The sequence below is a fragment of the Chaetodon auriga genome, chromosome 22, assembly GCF_051107435.1.
Source record: "Chaetodon auriga isolate fChaAug3 chromosome 22, fChaAug3.hap1, whole genome shotgun sequence".
Classification (NCBI taxonomy): Eukaryota; Metazoa; Chordata; class Actinopteri; order Chaetodontiformes; family Chaetodontidae; genus Chaetodon; species Chaetodon auriga.
Window position 1 is genome coordinate 16,771,157 of NC_135095.1, and position 19,447 is coordinate 16,790,603.

Sequence of the window (19,447 nt, forward strand, 5' to 3'; positions counted from 1 at the left end):
AATTACTGCTGCGCCGACCACGGTGCGGCCTCACGAACAGGTTCGCTGACGTGCACGCAGTACGCCAAACTCCATTCAAAAATCAGGGCATTTAACTGTGGACGCTAATCGGCACCAATGCGTATCATTTTCACTCCAGATCCGCTTTTTGACCCGAGAATAATATAACGATCACCAGGGGGATTTATTCGTGTGTAAAAAGTAACTTTTAGAACGGTTAATTCTTTACTTATTCACACAATTGCACTAAAATGGACGTGCAAACTGTTTAAAAGCTTCAATATATTTGCAGAAGGAAGTTTGGTAGTTCATTTAAACCCATGTCCAATCACACAATTGTTCATTCTACTTCTAGCTCTAGTGCTGCATTTTCCATCAGCAAGTCCAGTACCCTTCTAAATTTGCACGAGTCCATTAAATCGTCAATATTTTGAACGAAACTTGGTGAAAGGATCTCTGGCAGCACTTTTTCTATGAACGGCACATTCGGCACTAACATAGACTGTGTAACCCAGTGCTTAAGTGTTTTAGTTACCAAAAGCTGTTCTGTAGAAATAAAAAAATTAATACTACATACACTGAAGTAGAAAATAGTTCGAATAAGGTCTGGTGCATTTTTCTTTGACAATTGCAGTAGCTATAAAAACCTGCAGAAGTCCATTAAATCGTCATAATTCTAAATGGAGTTTGGTTTGAGTGTCTGCTGTACACCCTTTGAGTATGGCACACAGTGGAACTAACAGACTGTCAACCACATTATATTATCTGATTTAATTATCAACAGCAATTTTTCAGTCAGAAAAAATGGCTTGACATGTATTAAAAGGGTCTAATAATAATTATTACCTTATTTAGCGATGAATATAATGTCAAGTATGCAGGCTATAATGAAACTTGGCAATACTCACCTGCCTCGCTGTGTGTAGTGCAGCAGGGTGCAGTCACATCAGCTTGCAAGAGAGGTCAACTTTATTTCTAATTACAAGTTAATAAACCTTAAAAATCTCATTCCTCAGGCAGCTAAAGAAAGCGATAAGGTCCTTGATCTGGGGAAAAAGCTCAGATCTGAGAGGCAGTGGGGTAAATACGTAATCTCACCCCCATGTTACCATCACATGAGGAGAGTGTGACAGGCCCAGTAAGTAATCCCAGCAAAAGAAGAAAAAAAAAAAAGAAAAACCAGAATGCTTCAGGGAGTGGGCTTGAAATCTCTCCTCATTAAACCCTGTAGCTCCACACAGTAGACAAAAAGGAAAAAAAAAAAAATGATAAGGTTATTATTACAATGATGTCATTAAATCTGAATTATTACTTAACTCATGTAAATGAAAATGCAAATGCATCTCAGTAAAACTTCTTCTGTGCTGCACTAACATTACACACAAGTTCACCTCAGGCAGCATGTTGTGTTTGTCGGAACTAGTCCAAGTTTTAGGTGAGACAAACTTCAGGTTTACACAGTGATGGAGAGTGAGTGAACACAGACTTTAATGACTTTAAAGTGAAGTACTCCTGGGCTGTATCTGTGGCCATGGTGTCTGTTAACAGGCTGCCGCTGTGTCCAGGGTGCTTTAATATTTGTACATTTTTACTTTGTGGACATCACGGTCGTGGCATTCCCTTTTTCTGCTGAAATAATAAAATGTGCCGTCTCGGCGCTGGAGCTTCTTCACAAAGCCGGTCTCTGGCCATCTGTCAATCTGAGACAGAAACAGAGACAGGGATGATATTTAACACGGTAACACTGGTGGAGAATAGCTTCTCACAGAGATATGTGCTTCCAAAAATGCACATGGTCCTCGTGAATATCTTGGAAAGCTATGGGAAGGACAGGCCTTTCTTTAGCTGTGCAACTTGTTGTGTCCCAGGTACTTTGCATACTGCTCCGCATGTTTAGTTGAATAATGCTGCTTGAGGTTATACTCCTTAAGCACGGCAATTTTCTCTTTGCAGATGAGACAGGTGGCATTCCCCTTAAACTCGACAAAGAAATACTCATGTGCATCAACCTTCCTTTTGGTCTTTGAAAGAGACATCTTGACTAAACAACGTTTGACGTTAGCAGAGTGCCAAATCTTTGGTTTTTCCTGCTTGGTTTCACGTGGTGATTATGCTGTTCAACTCAGAAATTGGATATTTTTTCCCCAGTCCTGACAGCGGACCAGGCCATGAACGCAGTGGGCCGGATTTCACCATAAATTGATATCAAGTGGCGGGCCATGTCAACACATACAACACATACTATAACATATAAGCTATAGGGCTACAGTTTGTTCCTCATACTGTTTATCTCTGGATGTCAGTTTGTTCCAAAGTTAAAACACAAACGCACCCTGTAGTTATTTAAGAACTAAGCCTGTCCTCATTTTGTTATCATCTGTTCCCCTCCAGTGTAGTTAAGCCGTATCATTTTGAAATTAATGTTAGCTGATTTATAAAATGCTGTGTTGAACTCATTTCCCATCTCCCCCAAAACTTCAGCTTGTCATTCAGAAGGTCACACTGTGCCCCATGACAACAGAACAGGCACCCAGTGTTACGATCCTGCAGACCTGTCTGTTCCTAGTGTTTCCTTTTTTCCTTTTCCCAGTGTTATGTGTTGTCTGTCTGTTTTCCCCTGACTGTCTAGCTGGGCGTGTCTCCTCCTCAGGTGCACACCTGATGCGCATGACATTAGGCACAGGATAAAATGGGAGAGCTCTCTCCTATCTGTTGCTGGATTGTCCTGAATCCCTGGTGGTGTTTTTGTACATTCAGTGTGGGCGCCACGGTTGCTATCTCTTCCCCTTGTGAGTTGTGTTAATGTTCAGCTTTGTTGGACTGCCACTGATAGTGTGCTTTGTGTTTCAGCTTGTTTGCCTGCCTCGTCAGCATGTGCCTTGCCTCAGAAACCTGATTCGTCTGAGCTCCCTTTGTTAATTTCCACTCTTTTTGAGTGTGCTTTGTGTTTCATTTGTCCACTCCTTATGAGTGCGTTTTCTGTTGCACATTTCTTGTTAAAAATAAATTATTATTGTTTTACTAATTCCCTCTCTGGTCTGCATCTTTAGGTCCTAAATAATCACTCAGGCGTTCTGCCTAACACCCAGTAATAAAATAAAATAAAATAAAATAAAATAAAATACCTACAGTATAAACTAAGTTCCCACGACGTCACCCCCTTGTTCCCCAACATGTTCCTCTCTCTGAAGCAATGACACATTCAGATCAGAATATTTACCAAGACCCCTTGCTTGAATTGTATGTACTCCAGCTCATCTCTGTAGCCAGCGTCCTGGAATCTGAATAGGTTTTCCACTTCTGCCGTCCATCTTTTGGCTCTGCTCATGGACTTCGGCTTGTAATTGTTATCAGTAGTGCAGGACATGGTGGTGATGCTGAGAGATGTCACAGAAACAGACTGGCCTCTGACGACATGACACGATAGAACAAGAAAATGGCTTAAAAGTATTTATAATACAATATATTGAGGTTCATATTTCCTAAAGATGTTATGGTAAATGTGGCATAAAATGACTCCCCAAGCAGCACTTTGTTGACAATAAATTTACATTGTGCACTTGGTGGAACTGACGTATTATGGAAGAGGAAGACTGAGTGGCACACTTGCCGGTCATAAAAAGCAACATTTTACAAAAATAAACGGTGCTAAATGTATTGAATGTATGCCGAACTAAACACTGAATTCATGTCATTTTAGCAGATCAAAAAGAAATAATCTGTGTATTAACGTATATAAATACAAGCGGTGATACTTTAAAATACCGCTTTCTCAAAGGAGGTTTCGTGCGTGTCGGCCGACAGACAAGTACCATCTGCTTTTCTTGTAAATAAACACAGTTGAGAACAGCTCACAGTCTCATATATTCGCACTTGCAGACATTAATTGTCACTCTTCCCACCCAATAATTTATGAAAACAACACTTTACTTACATTAGTTTTAAAAACATCTGTTTTCCAGTTAGTAATTTGCGTCTCTTCGGTTGCCTGGTTACCGTGAACTTTCTTCTTCTATGTTGGAGGACAGAAGCCAGAAGTTTCCAGAAGATGGCGCCAAAGGACATGGCAAAAATGTGGGTAGCTGACCAAAGATAGAAACAGACCATTCTGAGGCAGTGCTGTTCTGTTTCTTAAAGAAAGATAGCACGGAAAAAATGATTTGTTGTTTTTCACACGCTGAAGGACAGGAGTATTTCAAAACCAGAATGCCGAAGCGTAAGTAGACTGTAGATGGCGACAATATCAACTAAAAACGGCTGAACCACCGTAAAACGAAACGCAGAAGAAGAGGAACTGCAGTTGGTGGGCGGGATAAACAAACACCGGCGTTCCCGGAGATGCTGTCAACGAAATAGTCTTTCTCCACCGGAAAAAAAACGGCTAATTATTTCAGACAGTGCATCCAAAGGGTTCGGTGTAAAGATGAGTTCGTTTGCAGGTCGAATGAAGGAGTATCCCACGATTTCTCTGGACCGGTTCGACCGGGAGAACTTACATGCCCGGGCATATTTCCTCTCCCACTGTCACAAAGGTGAGCTTGGTAGTTAGCCAAGTTAGCATCACCAGCCCGTGTATGTTCGACTTAAATGACTCTATTAAGTAAAACCGATAACATGTACAACTCACATGGGCTTGAAACAACAGATTACCGCACTGTTCATCAACCTTGCCTTTACAGATCACATGAAAGGACTGAAAGGACCAATACTGAAGAGAAAGCTACGGTCCAGGTGAGGACAGTTTGTGTCTTTGAGCAGAGTTTAACTGACAAAGAGGGAAAACTGTCATTCACCGTTTGTGATGTTTGTGCTGCACAATAACGCAACAAGCCGTTTAAGCTGCAGCTGCAGTTTTTACTCCTTACACATTTTCACTGAAGTCATTAAAATAGTCTGTAGGTTTTAAATATTTTCTATCCTGCAGGTGGAATCACATCCCCCCATCTGTACAGTCAAATACATATCTCACTGAACTGCTGATAAAGGCAGCTCTGGGGTAGCTGTAAGGGCAGTAATACTCATGTACTAACTGTGTGTCTGTGTCTGTCATCCTCATGCCTTTGTTTTCTCTTTCTGTTCCAGTCGTACAGTCCGGCTGTACTGTTCCTTCGTGACCAAAGAGCTCCTCCTGAACAATCCCAAGTACGCTTTCTGGGAGGAATACATTGTAAGTCCCCTCTCGGATCTGGAGACGGCGTTGAAATCCGGCAATAATAAGTCAAGAGTAGACATAAGAGACATATCTGCTTATTTACACGAACTCTTTGCATGTTTGTACACTGATGGTTCGTGGCTGTGGATTCCAGGAGTCTTTTTTTTTTTTCAACTTGATTAATTAATTTCAGTTAACTTTCTGTCTTTCTGAGAGCGATTTTTGGCTCTTACACAGAACCTGTCATGTCTTATGGTTGCTTTGCATTCTGGTATTTCGAGGCCAGTGAGGTTATGGGTTGTGGAATTGTCTCTTCTCTCATGGATCATATTCTCTTCCTCTCTTGATGAATGATCTGTTGTAGGTTCCCTTAGAGCTGGAGAGCCCAACACAGATTTCTCTGGTTGACGAAGCGTCTGGAGAGGTAAAAACTGAAGGTTTCCTAACTGTCCCAGAGTCAGACATGTAGATTTGGCATTTGCTTAATTGTCAGTGTCCTTCTGGCTGATTTCTTTTAATGACATTTCTGGTGTTTGTTTGACAGAAAGAAGATCTCGTGGTCACGTTGCTTCCTGCGGGCCACTGTCCCGGCTCTGTTATGCAAGTCAAACCTTTTGAAAACTCTAAACTCTAAATTTTCCTTATCCTGTCTGAAAAATAATCATTGAGACATCCTGTCCGTAGGTTCCTGTTTGAAGGTTCCCAGGGAAACGTGTTGTATACAGGAGACTTCAGGTTGGCTGCTGGAGACGCCTCCAGAATAGAACATCTGCACTCTGGCAGCAGGTTGGTCCTAATGAACATCGTCACTGTTTTCTGTCTATTCGAGTCTCCCAACAGTCGCAGAAGTTTTTGGAGAAGCAGACAGTGAATGTTCTGTCAGTCAGAGATTATTAGATTTAAGCAAACATGTATAGTTTCCATCACTAGTGTATCCAACAGAAATACTTAAGCTATAACTTAAACAATACATTAAACTAGCCAAGAATTGACTCACAAGGCACAAAACCCCTGAGGCCAGATGGTTGAAAACACCCACTGGTTCTTGTCGGCTGGTGAAAACAGTCGCAGTCGGTGTTTTCCCCCAAATTTGGCACTTCCCTCCAGCAAATTTGGACATGCATCACAAACATGTGATTTGTACTTTGTCAGAAGTGTTTTCACACAGTATTTTTCAGTTTCACAAATAGAAAAGACTTCAAGGATGAAGACTAACACTTTGGTTTGAGACATATGTGTGTGGTTAACTTGCACACAGCTGCTTCTCTGAGCGTCTCTGTGGAAACCATTAGAGACCAGGGTTACGTATTACACAGCCCTCCATAAAGGCTTGTTTCTGCCTTGAGCTGCTTTTCGGCCTTTATGAAGGAATAAACCTCATGGAAGGAGTCATCTGCTTGTCACATTGAACGAAGCATACAAAGGTCAGACTGAGGTGTGTCCTCCTGTGTTGGACCCTGATGAAGACTTCCATACAAGCGTGTGACTAACAAAGGTTTATCAAGATGAACTGACAGTTAACACGGACTCCATGTTCTCGGAGGTCCAGTGGAGCTTTCACGTCGCGATGTGCTTCGTCTCATCTGCTTCATCATCATCGCTCGTGTAGCTGATGCTGTTTTTTTTCCTGTTTCACGTACAGAGTGAAGGACATTCAGAGTGTCTATGTGGACTCCACTTTCTACGACCCACGATTCTACCAAATTCCTTCCCGGGTAAGTTTTTAGATGGGAACAGGATTCAGTGGCTGTGGAACTGCAGGCGTGTTGGAGTCTTTACAGGTGAAGCCCAAACAGGAATCAGATTCATGTAGCAACACAGTTCAGACACTCTGTGCTCAAACTGGAGATTAACTGAGAGTGGAAAATATCGCAGGTCAGGGAAGTGTTGAGCTGCAGCAGTTCATCAGTTGATCAACAGAAGATTATACAGCAAGAATTATGTCAAACGATCGAGTCATTTTTTTCAAGAAAAGATGACAAAATGTCTGGTTCCAGCTTTAGGCTACTGCAGTAAAGGGATATCTTTATATCATGTCATTTGTGTGTATGTGTGTGTGTGTGTGTGTGTGTGTGTGTGTGTGTGTGTTTAGGAGGTCTGTCTGAATGGTATCTTAGAGCTTGTTGGAAACTGGATCAGTCAGAGTTCATATCATGTTGTGTGGCTCAACTGTAAAGCTGCATATGGATATGAATACCTGTTTACCAACCTGGGAGAGGAGTTCAACACACAGGTAACAACACACACACACACACACCTTGCCTCCTGCTGAAGTGCAGTTTCATGTTTACGTATCCTTTTGTCCGATCGGACTCTCAGATCCATGTCAGGAGTCTGGCGATGTTTAAGAAGATGCCGGAGATCCTGAGCTACGTGACGACTGACCGCAGGACGCAGATCCACGCCTGTCGACACCCTAAGGTCCACTCCATGTCTCTGTCACACACACACACACACACACACACACACACACACACACACACACACACACACACACACACACACACACACTCACTCACTGGGAAGCAGAGCAGAGAGGCTGTGTGAAGCGTGGATGTAATCGCTTTTGATGTACACGTAACTCTGGCCTTGACTGAGCTGTGGTGTGTGTGTGTGTGTGTGTGTGTGTGTGTGTGTGTGTGTGTGTGTGTGTGTGTGTGTGTGCGTGCGCACACAGGATGAGGAGTTCTTCCAGGGCAGCAGGCTGCCGTGTGGCTGCACGGCCTCTGACGGGACTCCTCTGCGTATCGTGAGCATCAAACCGTCCACCATGTGGTTCGGAGAGAGAATGAAGAAAACCAACGTTATTATAAAGTAAGAGCAGGTTCAGATGACTCTGACTCTCATTACATTTATGTATGTAGAATTTTTTATAGATCACATCACATTTGGTTTATCGGAGCTGAGCATGCATTGTTATCCTTCTTCCAGAACAGGAGCCAGTTCCTTCAGAGCCTGCTTCAGTTTCCACTCCTCCTACTCAGAGGTGCCTCAGTCTCTTATTTAAACCATTACACCAGAGTTTAGACTCTGTGGTTAGACATCAACGGCACATCAGTTTGTTACGAACACGAGTATAATCAAAGCCTTTATCCAGAATCAGGTCTGCTACTGTTCTCGTTCTCCGCATCTGATTTTATTCATGATAGTCATGTAGCTCAGCCTCAGCTCGGGGTCTCGTACAATCAAGCTGTTTGTGTTTCTTTCCTTATTTCTGTACTTTAAACACATTTTGGGTTCCTCTATGATTTCAGCTTAAAGACTTCCTCTCCTACCTCCGGCCAGTCAACATCTACCCCAATGTCATCCCCATCGGTCGGACACTGACTGAGGTCACACAGATGTGAGTCAAGTTTCATTTATTCTCATTAACCTGTAAAGCCGACATTTTCAGTGATGTTAAAGTTTTCATTCTGTTTGCTGTATTTATGATGTTAACCAGTGTAAAGGTGACTATTCTGTCATAGTTAAGTGAATATCTTTGGGTTTGGACTGTTGGTTGGACAAAACAAGCCATTTAAGGACATCAGAAAATCAAATTCTGACATTGTATAGACCAAATAATTGACCAATTAACTGAGAGAACAATCAGTGGATTAATCAGTAATTAAATGTAAGATGTGAGAAATTGGATCTGTTTGTTCACATTGACGCTGTGTGTTTGAACAGGTTGAAGCTGATGTGCAGGAACCAGGCTGATCAAGTGTTCATATACAAACCTCTGGGAGTCCTCAAACGCAGCATGGCGGAGAGGCCTACATATGGTGAGACACACACACACACACACACACACACACACACACACACACGCACACGCACATTACCACAACAGGTGCTCTGCACTGCAGCACGTCTGTATCTGCCTCCATAGCGGTGACGCTTGTTTACAGGTCGCCACGTGCAGGAGGAAATCTAAAGCGTGCTTCAGACAAACCAGCCGAATGTTCTGTTTGTTCAGATCGTTTGGACCAGAAAATGAATCCCTGCAAACACCCAGAGGTTGAGAGGTCGTCCCAGGGGAAAAATATGATGCTGATCCTCTTGCACCGCCACCCATTAGAAAGAAGGATGAATTAATACACTTTACAGATGAATTAAGACATTAGCTCCAGCAGAGGGCGCACACACAGCAGGTCTCTGGAAGTTGTACTGTAAGAAGGTTATTGGTTATTGATTAAACTCACTAATTTGTGGAAAAGCAAACAGTCCACAACCTCGCTGAGCTGAAGACGCCTCACCAGCCTCCCTCGATGCCTCTGAGGCAGGATGCAGCCCAGGCGATGGATATCCTCTCACTCTGCTGTAGGTCAGTAGTCGTTGTCTGACCCCCGAGTTTGAGGAGTTATTGCACGAGTTGACGCTGCTGCAGAAGGTTTGGCGTTTACAGTTTTGGTCCATGCTGGTGTTCCTGTTTCTGAGGCTCTTTGTGTAGAACTACCTTTGCCTGCTGCACCGTGTTGTGTTATACAGCCGTCTATTTTCAGGTTTTTTGTTATGAGCTAAAGGTTTGTGAGAATTTTCCAGCCTGCTGTCTGTGTGTGTGTGTGTGTGTGTGTGTGTGTGTGTGTGTGTGTGGTGTGTGTCTGCTGAGTGTAACCGGTGTGAAGCATTTGCATCCATTATAAGGGTTTTGTTCTAAATGAATAACGGGACGCAGCCTCTCCAAGGCTCGTTTCAGATGCTGCAGGTTTGCATGTGCAGCAATAACGACCGCAGCCAAACCATGAAACAACAGGCGGCATCCTACAAAGATATTTGACTTTTCACCGACGATCAGTCTCAGCTTTGCTTATTGACAAACATCATCACTTGTCTAATTAAAGTATTAAGTGTCTGTTGTTCTCCGCTCAGACTCGGACAGCGATGACGAGCTGTTTGACGGCCTGGACTTGGCACCAGTGAGGAAGAAGATGGTCCTGAGCAAAGAAATAACAAATGGTGCTTAGATATTTAAATTTTTATCTATTTATTATCATTATTGTTATTCACTTAATCCTTAATTCACTTTTTTGATCTGGTGATATTAGTGGAGACAACGGCGCCCCCTGTGTGTGTGGAGGAGTTTTCACCTCTGACGGTCACAGACGCGCAGGCGGCTGCAAGCAACTATGTGGACTGCACCGAGTCCAATGATGAAGAGGGAGATGATGAGGATCAGGAGGAGGAGAACGAGGGCAAGGGGGACACAAAGCTGGCGAAGGAGGAGGTGAACGGAGCGCTAAAGGAAAGCGAGAGGAATAAAGAAGGTGAGATAAAGGAGATGGAGGTAGACGGACACGCTTCCTCTCATCCTCCAAAATGGGAGGATTTCTTCACAGCGGAGACGCTGACTGACAGCCAGAACAGCCACAACAGCCAATCCTGCTGCTCTGTCCTGAGCACCTCCCCCTCCAGAGTGACTGATTCGCAGACCCCAGAACTGTTCAGTGAAGAAGAAGAAACTCCCGCCATTGATGAAAGCTTCAGTCTGACCCTGTCCACCTCACTGTCCAATCATTCCTCCCAGAACCAGGACTCGTGTTTACCTGACACCTTGATTCTCCAGCCAGAGCAGCGGGGGTGGGAACAAGGACACTCGAGGACCAATGCTTTGCCTCAGGAGACGGAGAGCAACGACCAAAAGGTCCAATCGGAGCTGGAGGAGTCTCAGGTGTCGTCTGACTTTGATGTTCCCTGCTCACCGGAGTCTAAAATGCCGCGGCCTGATGAACTGTCGCAGTTATACAGGAAGCTGGCGGCAGGAGAGGAAATGGTCACCAGAAAGCGAGACTGAAAGGAATTCACTTCCCTCTGTTTGTCCACAGTGGACATCTCGAAACAGGCCAAGAATGAATGTCCTCGTGGGCTCAGACTGTGAGCATGACGGGTTCAGGTTGAATCTGTTGCAGCTGTCTGCAGCTACAAGGCTAAAAGGTTTAAGGTTAAACACAAATGAACTCATTTTTTTGGGCCAGTTTGAGGAAATCTGGCAAGCTTCTGTGACATTTGACGAGCCTCCATCAGGGTCCACAGCAAAATCTTGGAGGCGTCACATACTGTTGACGTTTGTCGGCACAGATATCAAAGGGTCACCCCTGTTTTTGTTTGTCGCGTTCATGCACCCCCTAACAGCTCGTACAGCTCTCCTCGAACCACACAAACCTCAGCACGCAGAGCAGCACGTGAACAGTTCATCCAATGCACTTTAAGCTCACCTGTGGCCTACATGCATCAGCACACCTGTGTGCTTCAACGCTCGCTTTCCCTTCCTGTTAACAGTTTGTGGTTGGTTCTGTAAACTCTTCACGTCTTGATGTGACGTCGAGTAGTTTTGTATGAAGGCAGAACTATTGTTTCAAATTAAAAGTGTTTAATTTTCAAGCATTGAAATTTAAGTTTTGCTTTATTATTATTATTAGTTAACATTCAACCTTGTGAGAATTACCACTTATTCGGGATCTTTCTGTAGACATGACTGTGTGAGAACATTTCACAAAAGCATCGTTGAGGTGAGAAAACTTGAAACATGAAAGCAGCTTTTGGGGGAAAGAGATTTTACTTAACTCTTGCAAACATTTCCAGGCACTATGAATCCACCTGAGCGAGGTCGCTACTGAAAGACACATGAAGGTCTGTTTACAGGCGCTGGTCCTGCTGCATGTGTGGAAAAGAGAGTTCTATAAAACCTTTAGTGCCTCCAGATGTAGCTGACATAACACCTGGATCTGTGCAGCCGAGTGAATGCGAGTCAGCTTGCATTGTGGGTAATGTAGGCGGCAGGTTTGACGGGGATGAAAAGGACGATGTCTGTTGTTCTGCTGCATCAATGTTGATCTTTCTTTCTTTATTCTTGTTTTTATATCAAACCTTATTGATTAGTGTAGTTTTTTTTTTTTAACAAATCTGGTCTGATGTTACTTTCTTTGTGAGCCAAATGACACATTTCCACAAACTCGCTTCAGCCTCAGTTCAGACATTCTTCCGCTGGCAGTCATGAAGCACTTCGACTGCTGATTTCATTGTTCACATTTCCATCTTTCACTTCCACCTTCAATCACTTACAAAGGCAAATGAGCAAAAATACACAGTGTCCAGACAGTGAAGTCAGGGGCCATTGTTTGTGGAGAAATGTCCTGTGCTGCGTCATGAAACATGTTTATATCCAGTGTTTTTCTGACAGTAGAGTGACTGTATGTAAATGGTTGTTAAATTAGTAGAGCAGCAGATGTGATGAGTGTAAACCTTTAATGAGCTCTGATCTCTGAGCTTGTTTTGCATTTTGCATCATTTGCAGTTAAGTCTTTGATGCTGAATCAAATGATTGTGGCTCGATGCTGCTACAACCTCAACAGTTTCCAGTTTATTGGAACAACATGCGACACATTGGAGCCTGTGTAAAACCAGCCGTGCAACTTGCGTATATGCGTGTGTGCAACATAATTTGGCTTCTTTTCCATGTAGGAGGAGACGATTCACAGATGTCATCTCACAGCAGGAGCCACTTAGTGTCCTGGAGGGCCAAGAGTCTGCAGGTTTTCATTACAACCAAGCAAACAGGTGAGGACTGAAGTCTTCATCCTGCCTTTATTACTTTTAGACTGGAAAGCTCTTTGTAAACCTTGGACAACGTGCAGCTGTTTTATTTGAGTGATAGCTGCAAATAACCTAAAACACAAAGCTGGTTATATTCTATATCTTTCTTGCTGCCAACAAATCTGATGAAAATACCAAAACCAACATGGCAGCCTGTCTCTATGCTTTTCCTTGTCTAGTTCTCTGCAGCCCATCGGTTCCGACTGGAGATGTGAATCTTTAAAAACAGGTCACAGACATATTGTTTCATTTAAAAGAGGCTCACTCATTTCCTAAAACAGCTGCTCAGTGGAGTTTTAAGCAAACATTACATGAAAAGGAAGAAGCAGTGCGTTTGTTGGGGACTATTTTCAGATAGATCGAGCTCTGGATGCACAAAGTAAATGTGCTATTTGCATCAGTTTATTGTTGGTTTTGCTATTTTCATGGCATATGTTAGCTGAGTATCACTGGACCCTTTAATGTGTCTTAAAGATAGTCCTGCTTGATGCTCCTCACCCTCAACAAGGAGAGCTACAGCGCAGCTTCAGCCTCTGGATCTGCCGTTTAGTGCTAATCAGCTGCTGGACGTTCACTGTAGCACCTGCTGCTGGCACTTCATTAAGCAGCTACACAACACGCAGCGTGCCGCAAATGAAGCGCACCCTTTGGAAAACCTGCAGCCTCTTCGTGCAACGATGGAAGTCCAGGTTGACATCTGCTGCAGGAGGCTCCACGCTCGGTGAAACCAGGCGGAGATGATCCTGGTTTGGTCCTCACAGGAGGCGCTGAGAAACAAGAGCAGGTCCACCAGGTGCTGCCGGTTCCCATTTGAGACCCGGTGGGATCCTGATGACAACACTGAGGACCTGAGAGCGCCTGGAGGCTTTCTTCTTCTTCCTCTTCTTCCTCTCTTTCCTGCCGTATCATCCTTCTGCAGCACCTTTCAGTTCACAGAGAGGTATGAATGACAGCAGGAGTTAGACTGTCTTTCAAACATTAGATAAAACTTTATTGATCTCGCTGGGGAAACGATCCTGTTAAAGCACATTGTGAGTACGTGACAGGTCTTAGATTGACTGTACAGTGATCAGAACACCCAGCGGTTTGGTGCAGTGCTCACTTACTCTCTTATATTATAAGAAGATGCTCTTCTGCTTGAAATCCACCAAAATACAAAATAAGCCGTGAAATTGATTTTTAAACTGTTTAGAACTGAAACAGTAGAAATGATTGATTTTGAGAAACAAGCAAAATCACTGGTACGCCCCTTTAAACGCTGACATGACATCATAGCTCTCATTAATGGAAAGGTGGAGAGAAACTGGAGGAGGCTGTCACACACACACACACACACACACACAGAAACAAGCACAGACCTGGCTCTTCATTAAAATCAGAGTCCGTTCCCCCACAGCGGCTTCCTGAGGGACAACGAGTTACTTTCAATCTCTGTGGAGGACAGTTTCATTAATTAACACACACACACACACACACACACACACACACACACACGCCATATGTAATAACAATTAAATGCACTTGTAGCACTTACAAAATATAAAACACATACACAGTATTTTTTTTTACACACACGCGTGCATGTGAGGGTCAGAAAGATTAAAAAAAACACACATGCAGTGATTGTGTGTTTTCTCTCTCCCATACTCTCATGACCCTGGAGACTCAACAGGAAATTGAGGCTGTGCGTGTGCGTGTGCGTGTGTGTGTGTGCGTGTGTGTGTGTGTGCGTGTGTCATTAGGAATAGGATACGTGAGTCTGGTACCACGCTCTGCTGCCTCACACCAGATGATGTCAGGGTCATAACATTGATTAAAATACTAGAAGTCGGATGTTGAATCTGCCCCCGCCTGCAGGGGCCATTGTGACAACATGTAATACCGTCATATAAACACCAAAGACCACAGTAAACTCCTGAGAACAGTATAATAATCACATAAACACAAACATCTCATCAATGAGCAGAAACGGCATCAGACAAAGGGCTTTTCCCTCATCAGTGTTCAGACGGTTTTATCTCCATTAAAACCATTTCAGCTGATTGATTGATTGATTGATTGGTGATGGATTGAGATGTCTCACTCCGTCCTCTTTCTGTTACAGGGGTCAGTGTTGGTCTGCAGAGAATGTGCAGGTTCAGAACTGATTTTCCAGACTAACGAAGAAGATGAGGAAGGCGACTGCACAGTCATGCCGGGCTCACGCTTTCTGGGACACACTTGCTCTTGTCTCCTTTTGGGAAAGTGACCTACGTAAGTAAGTTTGTGTGTGTATGTGTGTGTGGCCATGTCTTCCTCACACTGTGGGGACATAAATCTGTTTACACAGTCACATTGTGGGGACTCGCCTTCCTTATGGGGACAAAATGCAGGTCCCCGTAATGTAAATCATTACATTTTAGGATGAAGACTGGGGTTAAGGTTAGGGTAGGGTTAAGTGTGTGTGTGTGTGTGTGTGTGTGTGTGTGTGTGTGTTACCTCTAAGTGATCCTATCTGTACTTGAGGAATGTTGCTCAGGTCTGCAGGAAAACCCACATACACACCTCCATAGTTTCTATACACACAAAAACACACACACACACGTTCAACAGGTTCACGTCAGCTGACACGCAAATGTTATTCATGTATTAATTCATAAGTGAGTGTGTGTGTGTGTGTGCACTGAAAATGTGAACAGAATAACTCACTTCCATTTGTCATCTTCTGGCACCGCCTCCCCTGATCTGTCCACACACACACACATACACACACACACACACACACACACACACACACACACACACACACACACATTAAACATCAGAGAAAGGTCAGACAACACTGACATGTTTTAACATCCGAATGTGTTTGCACTTGGTCTTTTATGTATATGTGTGTGTGTGTGTGTGCGTGTGTGTGTGTGTGTGTGTGTGTGTGTGTGTGTGTGTGTGTGTGTGTTGAGTTTTTAATGAAAGAAGTAAACGGTGTAAAATTCACTTACACCTTTGATGAAGAGTCAGCGCGACCTGGAGCCACAAACAGAGGGATGAGTGAGGTGAATCTACATTTACATCAACGTCTGGGACAACTTTAGTCACCAGTTACTGTACAGATGAGGATTTTCGTAAACAAAACCTGTGAAAATGTACAAGTACAGCCAATCGATTCAAAGATTTCCAGAAAATTACTTTAACTACTTTGATCTTTTTGCTGTTTTTCATACATAAATGTTATTTTATGTCATTAGTTTTGAGGTTTTGACTGTTGGTTTGACTAAACAAACATTGTGAAGGTGATTAATACACAAAATAATCATCAGCTGCAGTCCTCTAGTTGAAAATGAGCTCCACCTCTGCCAACTGCAAGAGTCAAACCCTGCTTTCACATCAACGCATGAGTCAGAATTATCTGATGAGATCATTGAAAATAGTTTAACAGATTCATGAATACCTATAGAAGATTTTAGGAAACCAGGGACCAATTCATTTTCAGGATATCTTGTATTCTAAGAAGGTTTTAGTCAGAGAGACCTGATGGTTGTGCCACATGAAAGGTCGCCCTGATGATTCTGACCATTGAAATGAGTAACAGCAGGATAACGTTAAACCCTGAAGTACAGTGTAATATCTGGACAAACAGAGAAAAGTCATGAAGTCAGTGAAGTGATTCAACAATGTCGGTCTACCCAGAGTTTGCTAACATTAGCCACCATTAGCTGCTGGTCACACCAGACCAAATCCAGCTGCAGCAACAAAGCCCCAGAGTGTGTTCAGCTGACAGCATTATTTATTTCTGCCTTCAAATATTCTCCCTTTAACGTATGAACCAAACTTCGTCTCAGTCTGACGGGTGGATAACCTCCTGATGTCTCACTGCGGACCCCAGATTTCGGGTTCTGATGTTGGAAATAGTCACAAAAGTTTTACCAGCTGCTGCTCCACCTGCACCTCCCGGTCGGAGCAGTGCAGTATGTGAAAGTATCAGCAAGATGTAAGAAAAGTCTGACGAGTAAAAGTACTCATAGTGCAGTGTTTTCCTCTTCTATCTGCTGTTTGAGGATTCATATTCCTGCTGCATTCATGTGTTTTTACTGCTGTGGATGTTTCAGCTTGAGCTCATTGAACTACTTCATATCCTGTTGCTGCTTTAATCTGCATCTTATTCTATAAGATCATCACGTCTGTGGTGCGGCCGTCCTGTGAGAACCTCATATCTCTAAAAAGTTTCATGAGCTCAGAAAAACAGGCTGTTTTCAGCTTTGTGACGACGAACAGTCAGCATCAACACATCTGGAGATACGTGGTTTTCACTGAAGAGGAGGAGCAATAACAATCTGAGTAAGTAACTAAAGCTGTCAGACAAATGTAAAGGAGTAAAGGTACAGTATTAGCCTCTGTGAGTCGAAGTATAAAGCTGCAAAAGTACTTCAAAATCGTGCTTAGCTGGAGAACTTGAGTTAGAGTACTTCTTGAGGGACACTGGGGCGATGAAAGGTTACATTAACATCAATATGTGATACATGTATGTGGATGTTGGACTTTCAAAGTACAAAGTACCACAGAGTACACAACTGAAAACCTCAAACACGTAACGCCTCCGTGTTTCTGAAGTCGTCTGACGGGCCGGCAGTCCAATGAACACTTAAATACTTCACGTTGAAAATGTATTTTAAGGGTGTAGCAGTCAAAACTTGGCCCGTCTCCTAAAAGGTGACCGGTGTTAACCAACGAAACGCTGCACACAAGCTGAAACAACAGGTATGAGCGCAACAGGAGGATGGAGAGCGTGCTTCATCTCATCTGCTCTGTGTGTTTACCTGCAATGTGATCAAAAAACGACCGAGTGGGCCTTGATCAGCCTTATATGACTGAAAAAGTTCCTAAAATAACTTAGATAAGCCTAAAAGAGAGAGAAGAGACTTTACATGTGTTACATTATCTGCTGTTTTCTCTTAAAAGCTTCCAGTGACTCACATAAACGAGCATTTCATGCAAAAACATCCTCTCGGTGTTTCTCACCTGCAGTGCTGCTGCTGCTGCTGTTTTTGGTGGCGGCTGGTGAGGAATTTCCACATCCCATCGCTCATCTGACTCTGAAAGCTCCGAGGAAGAAAGAGACCGAACAAACGAAAGAGAGGAGGAAGGAGGAAGGAGCGAGGAGTCACAGGTAGGAGGAAAGGAGGAGCTGGAAACAGAGATGACAGACGACGTCTTATTTCTCCTCTGTCTGCTGCACCTCTCAGCACGGAGGAAGGATTAAAATGACGGCAAGAGGGGGGGGGGGGAGTACAAGAAGGAGGGAGAGGAGCAAAGTGTGCTTCACCCCTGCTGTTGACGAAGCAGAGCCTGTTTGGAGTGTGTGTGTGTGTGTGTGTGTGTGTGTTTGAAATCTCTGCACAATTTGAAGGAAGTAGATCAAAGTCAGCTGGAATCGATTTAATTGTTGTTTTTCTGCCTGAATACAGCAGACGTGGACTTGAGTGGGATCAGGACCGAGGGGGGCACAGAGGGACCATTTCTCGGGGGGGTTAGATTTTTTTTTTTTTTTTTTTTTTTTTTTTTAAAGCTGCAGTAGAGCTGAAGGAAACCAAAGTTCAGAACCAGACCCAGAATCTGCTTTAAGTGTGTGTCCGCACATAAAAGAATCAGACTCTCTGAAGAGCCGAACAAAGACAGATGAAATAAATATTATGTACAAGTAGGTGAAAAATAGAAATAAATACAAGAGATATAAGAGAAAGGAAGTGGAAAAACGGGCAGGATGGAGAAGATTTACTTCTATGTTGAACTTCTGTGTTCCTGTTTCTCTGTTTGCTTTAGACAAGACAATGAAAAAAATACTTTATGCTGAAAATAAAGCTTCTTTTCTTACTGATGTCATGTTCAACAGGAGCCTGAATGCATCAGCAGAGATGACCACATCTCAGAGATACCTCTCACCAGCTATAGGTCGACTACAATTAAAGTTGTGTCACCAGGCAACTTCCCAAACCCTGTGAGAACACGAATTCCCGTGTGTGACCTCAGCAGAACAGAGACGATATCCAGCAATCAGCAATTATCTCATTCATGCTGCAGTCTGAGAAGAAGAGACGCTTCTGGAGGAAATGGTGGATGAGCACAGGTGAGCAGTTCTGGTTCGGACTGGATAAAATGAATCCGCACACCGTTTGTGCCAGTACGAGTTCAAATTTCAACCTGATGGTGGCGCCAGAGGAAAGGTGAGGGGATCCCCGAAGCCTGTTAGGATTCATCCTCTGGTTGCCTTGAAAGCCTGTGTGTCATTTCATCCAGTGGTTGTTGAGTTTGGGACAGACTGACTGCCGTTAGCTTCCATAGAGCCGTGCCGCCAAAAACCTGTTTCCTGTGATAAGATGAATCACATTTAAAGTTAAATGCACACTTTTATATTGTGTTGTAGCACCCAACAGTGTTCTGGGTTGCCTGTATCAGAATCCAAGAGTTTATAAGCAAAGAACATCTGGTAGTCACTACAGCGCGTCAGCTAGTGATTCACATTATTTATTTAATATAATCGAATTTTGCAGAGGACCATTATCGGCAGATTGTCGTCATTGGTGATTACTTGATAATAAGTGTTTCCGTCCGACTGCAGAGGAAGAAAAACCAGCGTCAGAGCAGCGAAAGTACTTTTTATTTTTCACTGCCCTCCTTCCTCTCTGCTCCTTTTGTGCTGAACTTAAATGAGTCATAACACCCACACACACACACACACACACACAC

The 19,447-nt window shown here is 43.4% G+C and overlaps 2 protein-coding genes and 1 long non-coding RNA gene across 3 annotated transcripts; 1 reads left to right on the forward strand and 2 right to left on the reverse strand.

Annotated features, from left to right (window-relative positions):
* Window positions 1-1,299: 1,299 nt before the first annotated feature.
* meig1 (meiosis/spermiogenesis associated 1) lies at window positions 1,300-4,011 on the reverse strand. Its single transcript, XM_076722729.1, has 3 exons — window positions 3,935-4,011; window positions 3,221-3,407; window positions 1,300-1,700 (listed from the first exon to the last, which is right to left on the reverse strand). Exons 1-3 carry the CDS (start codon window positions 3,949-3,951, stop codon window positions 1,572-1,574), a joined length of 333 nt encoding a protein of 110 aa, XP_076578844.1. The 5' UTR covers window positions 3,952-4,011; the 3' UTR covers window positions 1,300-1,571.
* Window positions 4,012-4,283: 272 nt separating this feature from the next.
* On the forward strand, window positions 4,284-11,512 carry dclre1c (DNA cross-link repair 1C, PSO2 homolog (S. cerevisiae)). The gene is made up of 15 exons (XM_076722722.1): window positions 4,284-4,532; window positions 4,680-4,731; window positions 5,083-5,167; window positions 5,517-5,576; window positions 5,697-5,752; window positions 5,837-5,938; window positions 6,795-6,867; window positions 7,245-7,385; window positions 7,472-7,573; window positions 7,830-7,966; window positions 8,084-8,138; window positions 8,407-8,495; window positions 8,822-8,916; window positions 10,004-10,090; window positions 10,180-11,512. Exons 1-15 carry the CDS (start codon window positions 4,424-4,426, stop codon window positions 10,923-10,925), a joined length of 1,989 nt encoding a protein of 662 aa, XP_076578837.1. The 5' UTR covers window positions 4,284-4,423; the 3' UTR covers window positions 10,926-11,512.
* A 1,367-nt stretch (window positions 11,513-12,879) lies between these two features.
* Window positions 12,880-17,933, reverse strand: LOC143315188 (uncharacterized). The gene is made up of 6 exons (XR_013075870.1): window positions 17,723-17,933; window positions 15,706-15,730; window positions 15,413-15,443; window positions 15,203-15,279; window positions 14,083-14,155; window positions 12,880-13,646 (listed from the first exon to the last, which is right to left on the reverse strand). It is a non-coding gene; the product is annotated as an uncharacterized LOC143315188 (long non-coding RNA).
* Window positions 17,934-19,447: the final 1,514 nt, after the last annotated feature.